The sequence below is a fragment of the Gobio gobio genome (genome assembly GCF_949357685.1).
Source record: "Gobio gobio genome assembly, chromosome: 1".
In the NCBI taxonomy this organism is placed as follows: domain Eukaryota; kingdom Metazoa; phylum Chordata; class Actinopteri; order Cypriniformes; family Gobionidae; genus Gobio; species Gobio gobio.
In genome coordinates this window covers 64,884,309-64,900,194 of record NC_137097.1, presented here as the reverse complement: position 1 = coordinate 64,900,194, position 15,886 = coordinate 64,884,309, and the positions used below count along the sequence as shown (strand labels likewise).

General features: G+C 39.6%; 1 protein-coding gene across 7 annotated transcripts in view; it reads left to right on the top strand.

The window, feature by feature from the left end:
- The window catches only part of brd4 (bromodomain containing 4), an 89,296-nt gene that overhangs the window by 31,988 nt on the left and 41,422 nt on the right, over window positions 1-15,886 (top strand). For 5 of the 7 annotated variants that reach the window (XM_079834926.1, XM_079834929.1, XM_079834927.1 and 2 more), the window contains exon 1: window positions 4,066-4,697. The exons of the other annotated variants lie outside the window; for them this stretch is intronic. In XM_079834926.1, the coding sequence (XP_079691052.1) occupies window positions 4,597-4,697 (101 nt within the window). In that variant the 5' untranslated portion in view covers window positions 4,066-4,596. Of the gene's footprint in view, window positions 1-4,065; window positions 4,698-15,886 lie in introns of those variants that run through there. 7 annotated transcript variants of the gene reach the window in all.

The window sequence follows — 15,886 nt, the reverse complement described above, 5'->3', positions numbered from 1 at the left end:
TGTGCGTTAAATCCGACTAAATGGGTTAATAAAGCACATTTTACAGCACCAATATTTTTTAATTGACCGTTAAAGTTTTTATATGGGAAAATACAAATACCGAGCCGCCCATTGCGCCGTCAAGCCTTTTTGCTGTGCGATTTCTCGGCCGCCACAGTGTGCGTTAAAGTGGACACAAGCCCTTTAGAGCAACTCCTCTAACGAAATGCATATTTTAAGCACTTTTTACTGTAGAATTATTATTTTTTTATGAAGCCTTCCAGTTATTTACCTTTCAAAATAATGTATTATTCTTTTCTGAACATACACACAATAGTAACAGGGTCTTGATTTACCCTTCATATCCACGAACATATACTCTGCTTCCCACCTGTCTTGAAAACCCCTGTTTTCAAAGTTCACCTAGGAATGATCCTGCGGGCCAAAGATAGTTGGGGCCTTGAGTTTGACATATGTGCCCTAAACCCTCATTCACTATTCCCTGTGTTAGTCCACTAATACAGTTCACTTGAAGGAGTGATTGAGAATGAGTGAGTGAATTCAGACAGCCGTTGAGTGTACATCAATTGTACACTCGTTATTGCAGTGCAATGTGGGATTGATTGAGTGCCCTCGATAATGTCCACTATGGTTTGTACACCACTACAAATGGCTTTCCCCACACATAATGCCATATTTAAGGGTATAGGGGGCGATTTTTGGATTCAGCCAAACTTGAGATAATCACTTCCTGCTCTTGACTGAATAACTTCAGTCGCTTTATTAAGAATCAGTGTATATATCATTTCTACAGTGAAGTCTGTTTTATTTTTACGTTTGTTTATTCAATTTCTTTCTTGTATACTTCTGTTACATACATCTACTGTGAAACAATAAAGCATGGTTTATTTCATTTGTATGTTATATTGTATTTGTCATATGCATCTTTGTTCTTGTTTTTAATAACAAAGATAAAATAATGAAATAAAGATTTTCATAGATTGTCATTCTTTTTTCTTTTATATTTTGTCACCTTGTAGCCTACATTTATTAAAATCAAAATCTCGATTAATTTAACCTTTTACCCTGATTACGATTAATGAACGATTATTTTGCATTTTTTTGTTGCCCTCGTAGTTTACTGATAAGGTTTATACTGTAAATATGGTCAGCTATTAAAGTTGGGATATTTTTTTCTAATGAGAGTGCATTTCTTTGTGATTTTTAAAATACTTGAAGGAAATGGGTCATTTTGCAGAAGTTATTGTCTATGGGTCGTAACCGTTTTTTACAGATTTCTGTTTCTTGTACATCAGATACATTTAAATTAGCACAGTAGGCCTACATTACATTTATTTGAATGCTTTAATGAGAGAGTGTTTGAGTGTGTGTGTGAATTAGTCATACCGTCTCTATTCATTATGAAGCTGTGGTTTAGTTCAAAAGTAGACACATTTATGCTATAACGGTTGAGTTTCTAAGCTACTTTAGTGATGAATCACAGGACAGCGTTGACAATGAGTTTCTGCGCTCCTCTCTGCGCGCGATGTGCTGTGCGAGCTACTGTCTTTATGAGTGTTCATGTGTCAAAATATATCAGGCATTAGTTCAATATAATGACACACATCCGATGGTCTAAAATCACTTTAATGTTCAAACTGGCAGGCCTTAAAACACATACAATTGACAAAGTTTGTGAGGACGCAAGTGAACGTGATCTGGCTTCAGGGCGCGCGCGTGTTGTCAGAGACACGACACAACTCTGCTCTCTGTGTCACAGAAAACACAAAACAGCTCACGAGCACTGATCGGAGATGTTTGCCATATGGTTGTTCTTGAATAGTCTAAAATCGCTTCAATGTTCAAACAGGCAAGCCTTTTAAACGCATTTAATTGACAAACTTCATGAGGGCGCAAGTGAAAGTGATCTAGTTTCGGGGCTTGCACACGCCGTCTCTGTGTGTGTAGCAGCGCATAAAAAAACGCAGATTAACTTGCCTGTATAAACTGTGTAAAACATGCAATTACAGTAGTAATACTGAGCATCCAGATTGTATAAACAAAGATAACCGCTCCTGAATCTTTCTGTGTGCCTGCAAACTGCACTTGATGTGACTGACGGGGCGGAGTCACGTGACTAAATGACATGGGAAAATTACGTCAGTTAGAGGTTATGAATTTCGGTTTCGATTACTTTTTCGATTAATCGTCCAGCCCTAAGTCGAAGTTAGTTTAAAATAACAAGTGGAAATTTCAAGCTTGTTCTGTGACTCCGTTGAACGATTACCTCATGTTCTATTCAATGTAAAAATCATTTTTTCTAAACAACAAATATTAACGTACAACTGCAGTATAAACATTTTACTTATTTTGAATATGACTTGTTAAGAGTTAAGGAATAACTTAGAGCTTGTTCCTTGACTAATTGACTAATTTCTTCAGGCTCTATGCACGTCGTAACAACGCTCTACAATTATGCTGATATTAGGGATGGAACGGTATGAAAATTTCATATCACTATTATAGTGACCCAAATTATCAATATTTCAATTATGGTTTCACCATTGTTTTAAATTGCTCCGCTGGCGAGCTTCACCTTGAATCGCTACTGAATCCATCAGTGCACATGCTCCAACTTGTATCCTTGTCGACTTACATTTTCAAATCTAGTTGAATATTAAAAATAAGTTGGTCAAATTATTTTTTGCACATTGGATAAGGTAGTCGCAGTCTATATTCCAAGTTTTACAATAAGTGAGGTCTCATTGAGTTAATTTGAGCTAATGCATTAAATAATGTGAACAATTACCATTAGCTCAAATGAAAAGCGAAATATGTATATATTTTACAGCATTTATTAATCTTTAATGTTAGGTAATAAAGATACAATTAAGTGCAATGATGGGAACAAATTTAACTCGTTAGTTCGTGTTTACTAGTGTAGTTACATTGTAAAGTGTTATCTACAAAAGCTTTGATATGAATTGCAACTTTCTGAACATCTTCTCAAATATGATTTGCGCTTGCGTATGCTCAAAACATCAGCGAGATCAACAGCCTTTAGTTCTCATGGGTCTCTTGTTTGAATATGCAAACGAGTTGCAATGAATTACAAATGAGAAATGAGCTCTGTGGAAAAAGGAAAGATTTTTTGTGAATAATGACTTTCTCTCACAAATCTTCTGCATGGCTTCAGGCGACTTGTAATATAGCACATGAGTCATATGAATGGCTTATGCTTTTTTCCATGGAAGACATCGTCATTCAGACAAACATGTTTAGAAACACATGAGGAACCGCAATGACAGTTTTAATTTTGGGTGAACTAACCCCTTTAATAAGCCAAAATGGCTGAAACTCAACATGAAGAACTCTGATGCGAAATAAACGCTCATAATTTCCACACCAAACTTGAGGCCGTCTGTATCAACGTTTGTGAATCATGCACCAGTATCGGAAAGCGACAGCATGAATACACTCCCCTCAGTTTGTCCAAAATCAACATCCTCTCACATTAAGCGAGTGGTGTCCAAGGAGTATTTGAATGTGCTTCATGGAGGTGTGTTCCTGTGTCGTCCTCGAATTCATCCTCCCGTGGGTCCACTCGCTCACCGTTTCCTTCTACTCCTTGTAAACCCTCCCATCAGCGTCTCGAGCATCCGTGTAGTTTGGCAGTTTCTGCACGCTGGTTGGGCAGCCCCAGTGTGGCTTGTTTTTTGTGCCCGTGCAGTCTAGACATGTGTGAATGTGTGCGGCGTGTGGAGAGGCAGCAGATAAGGCGGCCTTCGGTGTAGTGGGGGAGGCAGGCAGGAGATCGCTCTGAAAAGAATGAGTGGGGGAGGGTGAAATGGAGGGAGGAAGGGGGTGGGGAGCTAAAGGTGTGTGTGTGTGTGTGTGTGTGTGTGTGCTGAGGAGAGTGAAAGAGGCAGGAAGAGAGAGAGAGAGAGAGAGAGAGAGAGAGAGGGAGGGTGGAGAGTGCTCAAGCTATTGATGGGGAAAGAAGGGAGGGGTTAGAGAATGAGCAAGCGCCAGAGAGAGCCGAGGGAGGGGTGTGTGGGTAGAGCCTCTTCTCAATGAGGAAGCGCCAGAGCCATTTTCACTGTTGAGTAAGAGCACGCTGCTCTCGGCGAACGAGTGAGAGAAAGAAAGTGCGCATTCTGGGTTTCACGTCGCTCGTTCTTGCTCTCCCCCGCTTTCTGGCCCCCCGCTGGAGGTGGTTTGTGTGAGGTGAGGCCTCGGGTGGGCACACAATGGGGCGAAGTGCCTGTGGCAACTGGGCCGTTGTGCTGCCGACGGGGGGAGGGTGTAGAGAGCCGACCGGCGCACAGAGCTAACAGATCCAGCCGGCCTCAGGCCTCTGCGCCTCTCTCTCACTCGCCAGCGAGTCTCCGATTAGAGGCTTCTCAAGAACCACGAAACCTTTCTCTCAGGACTATGGTGGACTAACTATGGATTAACATGTATTTGGCGCAGTGGATTTTGGGAAACATACGTCAGAACTGGAGATTTGAGAGCGAGAAGTTGCTGTGTTTTGGGATCGAGTGACGAACTTTTCTTGCCTTTTTTTAGTTCCCTTTCTGTTTTGATTTTGCTTTTTGGTCCGAGAGGAACTCATAAATGGATTACAAAATGCATTCCAAGTCCAATGATTTGCTGGATTTTCAGACGCTGGATGCCCTTTTGGAAAAAATTGCTCATTGCTCCGTTCCTGTTAAAAGGTAAAACAACTGATAAGCTTTTTGTGAATTAGCTTTTTCTAAACCGTACACGACTAGTCACCGGTGTTGCTTGCTTGTGCAGTATCTCTTGTTTGTTGCCTGCTAGCTTGTAGTTTACTCCTGATCAAGTTAATATTCATAGGTAGTCTTTCGGTTTGAATGACTCGCTTTTGGATTATTCCGTAAGCGTCACTTTGTCAGATCATTGATTATTATTATTTTAAATATCGTCCTTTACTGGGAGTTGGCCTCAAAATAGTGATTTTAAAGGGTGGCATTGTTGGTAAGAAAGCTAAAAGCTCCGAATAGGCAGCCTCCCGGAGGGAGAGAGGGGGTGTGTGAGTAAGCAGGCGGTGGGGGTGGGTTTTTCAGAGGAAGAAGGGGGTGGTGTATTTGTTGTGGCAGAAGAAGAGGGTTCAGCCGGCTATGATTTAGCAACTTTAGTGAATGCTCATCTTCGACTCGCTGCAAATAAGCATATGTAAACGATTATGACGTTATTTGACTTGATTTCACTGCAGAGCACTGAAACTTTTGAAATGTTTCCCAACGCTCAATTCCCAACATTCAATCAAGTTCTCAAGTTTTGTCCTTGTTTATTTAATCTATTTCTGTGCTGTTCTTAGAATGGAAGTTCCCAGCGTCCTTCGCTTGTTTAACCAGACAAAGTCCTTCAGGTGTACTTAGAAAAGCGACTCAACTTGCTTTAAATGGACAATCCATCTCAGATTTTGCTCCACCAACGTTGCATTTTGGTAAATGAAACGCTCGCATGAAACTGTGTACCCTCTGAATATTCATCCACTAAACCTCTTAGCGTAACAAACAGCCCTGACACTTGTGAATGTATGTCACATGCGAGCTGGACATTCGCACTCTGAAGTTTGAGTCGTGAAAGGCATGTGGAACAGTTGCAGTTGGAAAAAAAGTTCTCCAGTCACATTGCGCACATGCCTACCGTGTGCCAGTGCGCTCCTGGCTCCGTTCTCCAATAGACATTTGTTAGACCCTGTTCGGAGTCGCTTTAGGTCACTGATCAAAGCGCTAGAACAAACACAACATGGCACAGCAAATGTTCAAGCAAGGGGAGAAAAAACACCTCTGTTTTTATGGAGTCCTCGCTGATGTTTGTACAGATTAGTTCCCTCCGTGTCGAGTGCAGTTTGCAACACACAAACACAACACGTTTGACTTATTTCTACTAGCAGTTGAAGCTGCTGTGAAGCCTGAGATGTAGGGAAGAACAGCTCCCAGGAGTGCTGGCGAGACAAAAGTGTGAAAGAGGAGAGGGGAGATGGATGAGGGGAGGTGGGACTCTTGGCCTGAGCAACTGACTCTGTACGGTTTCATTTATTATTTATGCATATGCTTTCAAGCAAATAAACCTGCTGCCCCGGTCCTGTACCTAGACCTCCGCTGGGAACCTGGAGCTTTCTGTCCCGAGAAACTCCCAGTAAGCATAAATGATTAATTGTTTACTTTCGTTAGGGACGCAGCCATTTTGTTTGCTGCCGGTTTTTACACCCTCCCTTTCATGCGTCACGGCTGGGCTTGGCCTGCCTGTAGAACCAGATTTCCTGGTGTGTGTGCTCAGGTTCACAGTAACCAGAGCGTCTTCCTCCCTCACACACATTCCATAGTGATGTGTAATGATCTGTGTCCAGTTCAGAGGTCAACGTTTATTCCACAGGGTGTTCGGGGCTGGAAATGTTACGCCCCTGGACAGACACTGCTGCAGTTATTAGGTGTGTTTGACTCGAAGTGGCACTGCACAGACCGATCGGTGTGTGTGACATCAAATTACCGCGCGGGTGATTCACAAAGCAAACACACCTAATAACCCTCTACGAACAACTTGGCAATAGAATCGCCATTGGCTTGTTTATTTTTTAGTTTACTCACCAGACTGATATACTATTTATATGCAATTGTATAATTATATATAATGGCATATGCAAGTGATTTACTTGCATTGTAGAGGGTTGCCTTATGTCACTCCTTGGTTGTCATGGAAGTTTGGTAGGCAAGGTTCATTAGGTTCATGTTCTTTATTAGCACTGCAACCAACCTGGTTTCTGTGTTTCAAGTCTGTAAAGCACCTGCACCTGTTGCACTTGTATAATAGGTTTGGCAGAAAAATTTGACGTATTCACTTACGCTTAGTGGTAAATGATGTTGAGCAGAGCCTAAGAGCATAACACAGTGTGTATTTACAAATTGCGGCCAAGTTGTCCAAAGGTAAAATCATTGTAAGGTTATATTGGCACATTTATTGATTTTTATTATTTGGTGTGGATTTTAAACAGAAACCGTTTTACATAAGTTTCATGCAAACAAATTCAGGCTTTTGATAATGCTGGACTTTTTTACAGACCAAGCAATTCTTTGTGGAGTTTGATTTGTAGATGGCTATACCATTTAGTTACTATTCTAAATGGCAGTTTCAAAAGCCAGCCATTGAACACAAAGTTTGCATGAATATTAAAGGGTAACTAAACCCTAAACCAACTTTTTTTTTAGTTAATGATCTGTAATACTGGGGCTTTATTAATGCTGTTTGTTGATTTGAGTAAATGTTTTGACATTTGAGTATAAAGTGTTTTAATTCTATAATATATGGTGTAAAACCGCCAAAGTGCTGCCCTCTTAAGGTTGAACGGTGGCTACTGCAGTTGAATTTTCCTATTGGACGTTGTGGTACATCGTGACGTGTGATGGTACCTCCAACCATAGATATGCTTCCAACGGCTCACTATCCGCGCCCCTAGCGCGAGCTCACCACGCCCTCAGAAATGTTTCCCCCAATCACATGATGAGAACGAGTCTGACAGCTGTCAATCAATCCGTCACTGCGGGTCTCAGGTGCACGCCCTCCGCTCAGCTCCGCCCTCGGTTCGTCCCCTCTGTCTCCGCTGGGCTCTGCCCACTTTTCCAGCATTTTTCAAAATTTGCCAGTGGGTGGAGTTAAGCTCTGAGCAGGGGTTTATTTACCCTTTAACAAGTTAAATTAATGGAATGATCGTTTCTTGTGACTCTTGATGCTTCTCATTTACAATTTAGAATTCGAGTTATAGGCTGCATTTACACTGCAGGTCTTGATGCACAATTCCGATTTGGTGACTATAGCCCCATTTCCACTGAAATTACGCTCTAAAGTACCGTGAAGATTACGCAAATTAGTCCGGTGATGTTGGACTGCGCGCGACTGATCCTCCCAGTCAGCAACGGACGGTAATAATTTTTGCGCGACACTGTGTGCAACATTAACAAATATGGAGGAGATTCAAGCAGCGCTGCGTTTGCTGGTTATGTATTGGTTTACTATAGAGGTAATTAACAAAACTGCGGAAAAGAGACAAGCACTGATACTAAAGCGTATTCTGAAAGCTCGTAAAGCTAGATTTAAAATAAGACAACGTATGTTATTATAGGCTATTACGGACATTGATCGTGCGATTGCTGAGACGAACGCGCGCCATCGGACAGAAAGAGCAAGACTGATATTTACTGAACGCTGAACTAACCTCGTAAAAGACTTCTAAAAATGCCGGTTGAAATAAAATGCTGTGTCAGCTCAACCAATCAGCATGTTCAGCGCCCAAGTCCCACCCCCGAAAGTTCCTGAACTTTGAAAAAGTACTACTTTGCGAGCAGGGACTTTCAGAGGGGGAAATATTTACCTGGAACTTCATTTAGACCCCGGTTCCTGCGGTCGAAACACACCGAGTACCACCCCAAAGTTCCTAGTTCCTGGGGAAAGTTCCTGCGGTGGAAACGCGGCTTATAACATCTTCTTTTAAAAGCAAGCCGTATACGATATTTGCATTTACACTATACACTGGCGAAGCAGCCCAAGACATTCTGACCCGGAAAAGGAAGTAAAACGGTGCGATATGCAATGGCTGCAGATTAAATTATTATTCAATCTTTAAAGGTCAGCAAAACATTGCTCTCGTAAGGCGGAGAAAAAAGAGGAGAGCCATTAGTGTCATCTGATCGCAGTTGGTGTTGATTTACTGGGGAATATCTAATTTGACCGCTTACATGGCAGACACAATTTATTACCACATTTGAGTGAGGCCTGAATCCGATCTGAGGAATTAATGCGTTTTTTCCCTGCTTACACGTTCACGTCATTTCCGATCTGTGCCACATGAGAAGGACAAATCAGAATTGGGTCACTTGAACTATGCAGTGTAAACGGGGCCTAAGTGGTCACAGATGTCAAGGCTAACGAAGTAGTTATAAAATCAAATGAAACTGTTAGACAAAACTAAACTGAACGTTTTTACGCAAGTAATGCTTCATCAATAAATTTCGCATTAAAAATTATTCTAATACGAAAAAAGTGTGATCAAATGAAACCACAAAGATGCAGAAATCACTTCATGATGTTCAGTTGAAAATCTTTTGCATTTGAATTTTTATCTTAAAACATATTTCATCATGAAAGAGTAAAAAAAAAGTGCAATTATTGCTTGAGCTGTGAGGTTACTCTTATACACAGCTGGATAAAGGTTTTGTGGAAACCCTTAAGGAGATGGTCTGGGCGTGTTTTGTGCAGACTGCTATCCTGCATGCTGTCACTAATTTAAAATACTCCAAAGTCATTAACATTAGAATGAGGTTAAGAACAAATTCATGTGCGTACACACGTGGAATACCTTCTCCTGTGCCTTTAAATATGAATAATTCATGCTATTATTAGTGAATTAAACTGGGAACACTTTACATTAAGGTTGTATTAGTTAACGTTAGTTAATGCATTAGTTAACATCAACTAACCATGAACAACACCTCTGTTCAGCATTAGTTAACCTTTGTTAACATTAGTTAATAAAAATCCAGCTGTTCATGGTTTGTTCATGTTAGTTCACCAGTGCATTAACTAATGTTAACAAGATTTTAATAATGTTAAAATTAACATTAACAAAGATAAATAAATGGTTTATAAGTGCAGTTCATTATTAGTTCATGTTAACTAATGAACCTTATTGTAAAGTGTTACCATTAAACCCAATGCCTATTGATCTCATGTCATGCGATACCAGACGTACTAATTCAAACATTCAAGGGATTTTAAACTATTCAGCGCTCGTGCAGTCTTTGAGAGATTCACTGGGTTTTCTTTTTGCGCATACATATAGTCGTACAGTAAAGCTGCCTCACAAACAGGTTGTGCAGGTAACGAAGTTATTTTTCGTGGACCGTATAGCACTGTAAAACACAAAATTATGTCAAAATGACGGTCTTGCCGAGTATCCTCGTGATATGAGGCAATATCGTTTATATCGTCGACGTTTAATACAAGCACATCTGAAAATAGCGGAGGACGCAGAGGGAGCTGCTGTGGAGAAAGGGCATCATCCAATTTGACCTAAACACGAGCCATGCTTTTATATTAAGAGCTTTAAAATAACTGGCAAGATATTAAGTTTACAGCAGCTTGAGCTCCCGTCAGATGCTCTGACAGATACATGTGCTGACTGACAGATGGATAGCCTACTGTTTTTAAACTGTTTGAGGCCTAGTGCTTTCCTCAATGCATAACTTACATTTTCACAAGTATGTTCTCCATCTGTAAATGCTAGAAACTTGACAGATTTCAGATTTTCACGAATGTGCGCCAAACAGACGGAGCGCAATAGTATAGAAGTGCAATAATTACTAAATTACAAAAATGCATGTATATTATAATAAGTATATAATATGTATATTGCTTAAATATTTGTTGTTGGACGATAAATGTGCCATGTGTAGAATTTGAAACCTACAAGTTTATTGTAATGGGGTAATCAAATGTAGGTTAATTAGTCTGTGCTTTTGTTTGTATTTATTTTAATTTTAATGATTTTAAAATATTTTTTTGCATTACGTTCACTATATTTGTTTTCATGGCCTTCAATATGAAAATGTTTTGTATTATATTCTGCATTGGGCTTTTTAAGAAAATGCATAAATACAGATGTTTTCTTTTATCCAATTAGAAAAACATAGAAAATACTGAGATATATACTGTATATCGCCATTTAATCATAAAATATGAGATATTTGGCCATATCGCCCAGCCCTATCCACAGTTAATTTTCATTTGATTACTTAATTCGGTTTCTGTAGTATTTCTATACCTTATTCTATTGTATTTATTTGTGCTACTTTTGTCAATGTAATTCAAAGATTGAAATCAAGCTTCCTTATGTTGTGTAAACTCTTGAGAAGCAAATTTGCTTTATTGGAAAAACACAAATAACAAGTGTGAAAACATTTAGGCGAGATACAAGTCATTTTTAAAAATTGTCTAAAAAAGCACCCAACACCCCTTAGCAAAAAGTTAGCAAAAATCCCCCCATAAGAATCACTTAGGGGGGGAATTCCCCCTCCCATGTTCCTAAACGACATTCAGGCCCTCAATTAGTGTGTAAGAAGTTCATTGTTTTTAATATTTGTTTGTCGTTTATTCATGCTTTTTGTGATTTGCAAAAGGACATGGATTAAAATTTGTGTAACAACTTGTACCAGCCAAAATGTTTGTAATGCGGAAAATAAAATGAACGTATAGCATTCCCAGTGCATGTTATAGGGCAGAGGTTTTCAATAAGGGTGCTTCGATTGATGGTCTCTATAAAAGCCGATCAGATGACGCAAAACTCACGAGGCAATTTTTCCTAAGCGCAGCTAAAATTGCTTCTCTACATTCACCGGTCTGGCAGTTCTACCAGGTGTCTGAAAAGGACAATACATTTGTCCTTGCAGAGAGTGGAGACATTGTACAGCCACCCTACAGCAATGACAAAAATAACCTGGAGCGGTGTGATTTTTAGTGCATTTCTTTCCTTCACTGCGGTGCTTTCGTTTCTCCCTAAAAGCCTTAAAGGTCCTGTTCTTCTTGATCCCATTTTTCAAACTTTACAATCAGAACTCGTTACGTATTTCTGAATGAGGGACTTCATAGAACGAGGAAATTCTCAGGCCGTTTTGAGGACAGTGAAAACAGCGGTATACAGAAAAGTAAATTGTGTGAAAAATACTGTGTTTTTTTACACATGAAACATGAACACGTGTTATATTGCACACTGTAAACACAATCAAAGCTTAAAAAAACACGAAAAACGGGACCTTTAACATCTAAATCAGCTAGATTACTGATATTGTCATAAAATACAGTGTGCTGTTGTTACAGGACATGCTCTGGGGCTGGGCATTGACACACATTTCACAATTCGATTCGATTTCTATTCACAAGCTTTCGATTTGATGACGATTATGTTGGATATATCAGATACAGTACATGGCAAATTTTCTAGAGGAAAAAAATCTCGACTAATGCTGTAAACTATACATGGGTCTCAGTTGGTGCTACATTACTGTAGCCTAATATTTAAGGTTAAAATCAAATTTGTATTTGTCTACAATTACTTAAATTACACTCAAGGATGTTTTATAATACATTTATAAAGCTAACTTTACAGTAACATAATCAAATAGCTGCTCCAATTAGTTTTTTTGAAACAACATAAATATTTCAATGGTGGCTCATCTGATTTATTCAAACATGCATTAAATATTGAAGAACATTAAAAATTATATGTAATTTAGTGCATATATTTCTCAAAATGCTCCTACGAGATCATTTTTCTAGCTCACCAATGAGTTTATGGTCACTGGAAATGGTTTTACTGAGGTAAATGTGACTTTACAGACATTGTTTACAAGCTGTTTTACTGACGTCTTTCCGTGGTTGAAATACTGATTGAGCGATTACATGTGACAAGATACGGATTTCGTTAAGTTGTTATCGCCTTCAGATGATCATTCATGATTATTTTGCGCTGTAACTGGCTTCACTTGAACTGACTCTGAGGCACTACTGCGATCTGTCACGCCACATTAAGCAGTGGCCAAGCTGTGTTTATTTTTTTAATTTTTAAAAGATCAAAGTGCACAACAAATAGTTGTCTCCCAACAAAAGGAATCGATTGATTGAACTGCCAAATTATATCTGATTATATTCAATGTAACAAATTTGCATAATGCCAAACTATGGTCTTCCTTGGCTGCCTGCGTTTACTTTGACCCGCCCTTGCCTCAAACACTGCAGCGGCTTCATGTCGAGAAGACACGGTTTTCTGCATTGCAAAAGCAAATTCTCTTTTGTATACACTTCCCAGAGGATGTGAAGAATCGGTGGTTAAAGTTACTACAGCGATACAACAGCAGTATAACCTTTTGTTGTGTTCATTTTACTTCTCAAATCTCCAAAGGTCCATGCAGGATTTGCAAAATGCTTATCCATTAAAGATGAGATGGTTTGAACCAACTTGCTCCTAAGAATCACAAACTGGAAGTATGATTAATTATTGATGTACGGTGTATATTTACTACCGGCTGTTCAAAATGCGTTGTTTTGTGTTTTATATTGTGTACGTGTCCAGCTAACTTCTGGCTTATACTTCTGCTAAGCAGCTGTGGGCCACCATTTCCTAAAACTGTCTATTAATGCAGACTGTCTGTCATTCTTACTGCTTTGAGTAAAGATAAAGGATGGAGCAAGATTAGTTTTACAAACGTTTGTTACAGCATTCATTCACGTTAGTGCTGGGCTAACGTATGCACCGTTATCAATACAGTCCCTGCATGTGCACCGCAATAAATGAGAAATACACTTGTTAATGCTGATGGTGAGGAGTTACAATTGCACAAGACAAACTGAGAAACGTCCTGCTCAATTCGTCCTTGCGATGGAGGTTTGCATTGAATAACTAGTTCTTCCAATGTTTCATCATCAGAGCGACTTTCAGAGAAAGATGAGCAAGGTGAGGGAGTATTTTGACAGCCTACACAAAGCTTTTCTTTTTCTTTTTATGCCATGTCAAACTAGCATATAACAATTAAGATTGCTTATAGGCTTGTTATACTACCGGTTTTGAGAGACGCTGACGGTAGGAAGTTTTAAATCACATTAAAGGAGAAATAGCATGAATGACACTTGAACAGTCAACATTTCTAATGAAGAGGCAAGTTAAGTTGATATATATAGCACATTTCATACACAGTGGCAATTCAAAGTGCTTTACACAGAAATGGAATTAAAATATTCGTAAGCGAATAAAATAAAAAAGAGAATACACTTAATGTCAATACACGTCAGGCTTTTCTTGTGGTTTTGCCACCCGTCATGTGTAGATCTTAATGTGCTGACTTAAGTGCAATAACTATAATGGGGTTATTAGGTTTGAACTTATTGGTCCTGCGCTGCCTATTAACTCAGTTGATTTGATTTGATGCTTCACGTCGTCAAGACTAACAGGTTTAATTTTTCCCCCCGGTCTTCCTCGACAGGTTCCGTCACATCTCTGACGATGACCAATAGGAGCACATAACTCTTCCATACACACAGCTTTCAAACATGCCGAAACAAAAGAGAGACTGTAGTATTGGTGCACTGAAGAGTTGTGGAGCTATGGCAGTACTCCTGCCTGAATGAGTGAAAAAAGATATCGTCTGTTCAACTCAGCGCTGTTGTGTTTAAGAGACATGCTCGTAATGCCGGGTTCAGACTACACAATATTTTTGTCTGGTACGATAGTCTGTGCTGTCAGATTATGTGATTTTGGAGTAAATTCTTGTTGACAAAAAACATTTAAGACCACATATTGCTTCCTGAATAATTATCGCTTGCCGTCTTAATCGACGTATGTGATATCATTGAGAAGGCTGAACTAGCCACTGTCACATCTTGTCAGCGTAAACACACAATGGCTACAGAATCAGCGTGTTTTGCACTGGATGTCTTGTCAGAAAAGCCCACAAAAGAGAGCGAACCTCAAAGTGGACACGTTCCTAGAGAACCGTATGGAATCCTCCAAAGAGAACGAAGTAAAATATAGTTTATTTTTACCCAGTAGCAACCCATCGGGTTGCTGAAGCGCCTCCGCTATCGTTTGCCAGCATTTATCTTTTTTCACACAGGCAGGAGTACTGCCATAGCTCCACGAATCTTCAGTGCACCAATACTATAGTCTCTTTCGTTTTGGCATGTTTGAAAGCTGTGTGTATGAGCTGTGCTCCTTTTGGTCAACGTCAGAGATGTGACGAAACCCGTCGTGGAAGACCAGGGGAAAAAATTTAACCTGTTAAGGCCAATTTATACTTCTGCGTCGAGTGTACGCCGTAGCATGCAGACGCTAGTAGGCAGTGTCCTCGGGCATGTTGGTGTAATCAACACAACAGCCGATGAAGAAGCAGCTTGTTGTGTAGAATCTGTACATTCATGTCGGAATATCAGCAGCAGTGAGAGAGCGGCTTTTCTTGCAGCTTGAGTTGTTGTACCTAATACAAATTAAGCATCTCTAGTTGATTTGTAGAGTTAACCCTTTAAGACCTAAGGGTATTTTTACAATTAATTTTCCGCCTGGTGTTATTTACTAAAAAAGCTTGTAAAACATCAACCCTGTTGTGCACAGACAATTGACACACCTCTTTTTTTTCAAGACAAGTTGCTCTGTCAGTACATTTGTGTTGCATTGATGTCACCTGAATGTAAAATAAGTTATGGGACCATAAAGACAAATGAAAACATAAAACGGAAATTTAATCACTCAAATATTTATTGAAAACACACACAAATAAATAAAAGCTAAGCATATTTCCTCTGGAAAACAGTTTGTTCAAGTCTTTAGAGTCCTGGAACTCAGGAATAAACATGATAACTTATACAGAACCAAAACTATTTACATTTTTCCAAAAAAAGTCCAGGCGCTTTTGGCCTCTTTGGATTTTGGATATTTACTGGTGCCAAGCCTCAAAACAGTTCCTATCAGGAACTTCTCCTCAAACTTTCTCCTCAAATTTTTTCCTCAAACTTTCTCCACAAAACTACTAAAAACTGCAGCGCGTCTCTCTCTCTCTCTCCTCAACACTAGCCGTGCGTCTCTCTATCAACAATAATAGAGCTGTGGTTCATGCGTAATGACGCACACCAACGTGGATGACGGATCAGCCTGTCATTGGTCAAACCCTCATCCAAAATGGCAGCTAGCATCGCGCTAGCGGCAAAAATGACGGAAAATTTATAAATTATGGACATCAAGTGGATATATCTTGGATGTAAGCGTTTTGATTTATTGCTGAACAACTCCAAAAAGATGCACATGTTCCAGGCTGGATAGAAAACCTTCTGTAAAGGCTAC